The following is a 2,769-nucleotide window of genomic DNA, read 5'->3' as shown; positions in this document are numbered from 1 at the left end:
ATTATAATATATTAATAGTATACTGCTAGAGGAGGGTTCATTCATTATTACTGGCAGTGTCCACTCACATGAAGCAGTGACAGTATGAGGTTCCAGTCCCAGGAGGGGTACTCCCTCGGGTTAGTGAGTACCAGGGTATCACGAATATGAGACTGGAGAGTGAGGTCATCCATCTCCTGTGAATAATAATAAAATAATAAATAAAATAAATAATAAATATAATAAATAAAGGAATAATAAATAATAAATATAATAAATGAATCAATATGAGCCCCATATATTCACAATACATATACTTACATTGGATATGTGGACATTGTGCATGAGGTTATTGTGACTTCTACCTTTACCTGAAAAATAACCAGCCTAAGGTAGAGAAAGAATATCATTATTATCATTTTTATTTATTTTATTATTTAATTAATTTATTTATTTAATTATTAATTTATTTGTTTGTTTATTTTACTTGTTCTAGTGTTAGTTTAAGATAGAGGCTGGATGGTTTGACCGGCTGTTTCTTCATTTGATGGATACGATCCAAACAATTGATAACCTCTGAAGCACGACTGGAATAAACAAAAACAATAATAACAATAACAACAACAACAACAACAACAACAACAATAATAATAATAATAATAATAATAATAATAATAACAATAATTTGTTTGTTTACTTTCTCTCTCCCTGTTCATCAGGTGACATTGCAGCTGCTATGAGGTCGGGCAATTTCAAAGAAAAACAAAAATATTCCGGAGGAAGAATAGAATTAGCCTAAGGAACAACACAAAGATGAACACAACTTAACCTCCATTAAACTATACATGTACATGTACATATGAATGTAGCATCACTAGTATGTACAGTACATGTACCTTAATACATTAACAATATTACAATTAGCACACACACACACACACACACAAAGAGTATAAAAGTATACATGTACTGTATAGCAGGAAATGTTGGAGGGAATTAAATTTGGCAAATTTGGCATTTTGATAGCCATTCACCAAAATGAAACCCTGCCATTTTGAGCCATTATACGCATGCTCAATGGCACGTGGCCACAAAATCGTCAAATTAAAATTCGCCAATCACCAAAATTTAGCAATTAGCCAAATTTTAGTCCCTCTAAAATTTCCCGCTATACGATAGATACATGTCTTACCATATGTAGCAGCTGCCCCATTAGTACAGCAGTCATTACAGCGATGTGTTGATCAGGTAGTTTAACCACTTCCACCAGCGATGTGAAGAACCCCGCCTTCAATAGACAGGTCAGTAACAGTGCATGGTAGCAGCCCATGAGATCAACACGCTCCATTACTTTAGGAGGGAGGAGGGACTTACCCTCTTCAGCTACCCACCCTGCCTCTAGTGACCAGTCCTGAGAATACTGGGTGGGGTCTATAATGAACAATAAATAATAATGTATCATCATGTATGAACTATTGTACATGTACATGTAACTGTGAGAAAAATCTAAAAAATAAAAACATATACAAGTAACTGTACACCATACTTATAATAGAGTAATGAATAATGATGTGATGAATATTTATAAAATACCAGCTTGCATTAGCCATGCCTACATGTACATACATGTATAGTGAATAATGAATTCAATTTAATTTTAAGCATGAGCCAGGAGCCATTGCTGCTTAATATTCAAGACAAGTTCAAGAGGATTCGTCTCATGGTGATCAATACACAAGCAGTAGCTGCCATATTAGTAGTAACTTTGAAGTAGTACAGTAGATGATAGTATTCATTGCAGGTCACTGCAATGAATACTAACATGTACTGTACTGGAGTCATGTGATGATTGAACTATTGGGAAGAAAGGCTAGCTAGAGGAAGACAAGAAGTTAAAGGCCATTCTCTAAAGACTATGGGCAGTTGCTGTTCAAGGAACCCCAGTAAGTCTTATACAAGAGATGTACATGTATACTAACTATATGTAGTGTGTATTAACTTAGTGTGGGCTATTGGTTGCATGGTTGGATCACTAATGTAGGGTAAGGGTTGAACCCTTTTCTTTAAAATGGCATATTCTTTGCCATTCATCAGGTATTATAAATGTCATAGAATTAGAATCAGGCTTGCTTTATTAGAAACAGCTCATAAAGGATTAAAAAAGATAAATACATTATTTTTTGCTAACTCAGCAGACTCAGCATTGCTAACTCAGCAAAATAAAATTATTATTATTAATAATTATTATTATAATACTGTCACTTTGATTACAATACTGTCTATTACAACACTAGGAGCAGGTGCTGAAGAAGCATATGAAGAACCAATAATAACTGATAATAATAGTGAAAATGATACTACAGTCACAGCAATAGCAGAGTCTAAACTGAACAATGATGAAGTAGTGACTGCTAGCGATGAAGTGTCAGCTCAGCCACAGGCTCCCATTGCTGCTACTAGTAATCCTTTGGTAATCTCTTCCATATCTCAAGTTGAATTATACCAGACTCCTAAGCGAAGAGAAACAGTTACTAGTCGATCTTCTGTGCCGACAGTCAGTGATGATGAGGATGCATCATCACTAATGATAACCACAAGCTATAGCACTCCAACAATGGCTACAGTTGCCAGACCAGTTCCTTTTGATCTATTAGAATCAGTCAATGATGATGGTAATACTGTAAAATAGTGTTTTAATAAGTTAATTTGCCTTTTTCTCTTTAATATAGCTACTCCATTCAAACAGCTTCAGTCCTACAGCTTCAGTCCTACAGCTTCACCCAATGATAT

At 34.7% G+C, this 2,769-nt stretch overlaps 1 protein-coding gene across 1 annotated transcript; it reads right to left on the bottom strand.

The window, feature by feature from the left end:
- Positions 1-32: 32 nt before the first annotated feature.
- On the bottom strand, positions 33-1,437 carry LOC109591193 (rapamycin-insensitive companion of mTOR-like). The gene is made up of 5 exons (XM_020006973.1): positions 1,172-1,437; positions 677-774; positions 467-566; positions 301-366; positions 33-176 (listed from the first exon to the last, which is right to left on the bottom strand). The coding sequence occupies exons 1-5, from the start codon at positions 1,325-1,327 to the stop codon at positions 48-50; spliced, it is 549 nt and encodes a 182-aa protein (XP_019862532.1). The 5' UTR covers positions 1,328-1,437; the 3' UTR covers positions 33-47.
- Positions 1,438-2,769: the final 1,332 nt, after the last annotated feature.

This window comes from Amphimedon queenslandica, unplaced genomic scaffold (genome assembly GCF_000090795.2).
Source record: "Amphimedon queenslandica unplaced genomic scaffold, v1.1 AMPQUscaffold_8740_Cont19320, whole genome shotgun sequence".
NCBI lineage: Eukaryota > Metazoa > Porifera > Demospongiae > Haplosclerida > Niphatidae > Amphimedon > Amphimedon queenslandica.
The sequence above is the reverse complement of the archived record's forward strand: the minus strand, read 5'-3'. Positions and strand labels throughout refer to the sequence as shown.

What these genes read in the sequence shown, in the direction of transcription:
- LOC109591193 (XM_020006973.1), bottom strand. Translation starts at nt 1,327, where the DNA reads ATGGAGCGTGTTGATCTCATGGGCTGCTACCATGCACTGTTACTGACC. An exon ending in TTAAACTAACACTAGAACAA is followed by an intron (nt 367 to 466) that starts GTAAAATAAACA and finishes TCTCTACCTTAG; the next exon opens with GCTGGTTATTTTTCAGGTAA. An exon ending in ACAATGTCCACATATCCAAT is followed by an intron (nt 177 to 300) that starts GTAAGTATATGT and finishes TATTATTCACAG; the next exon opens with GAGATGGATGACCTCACTCT.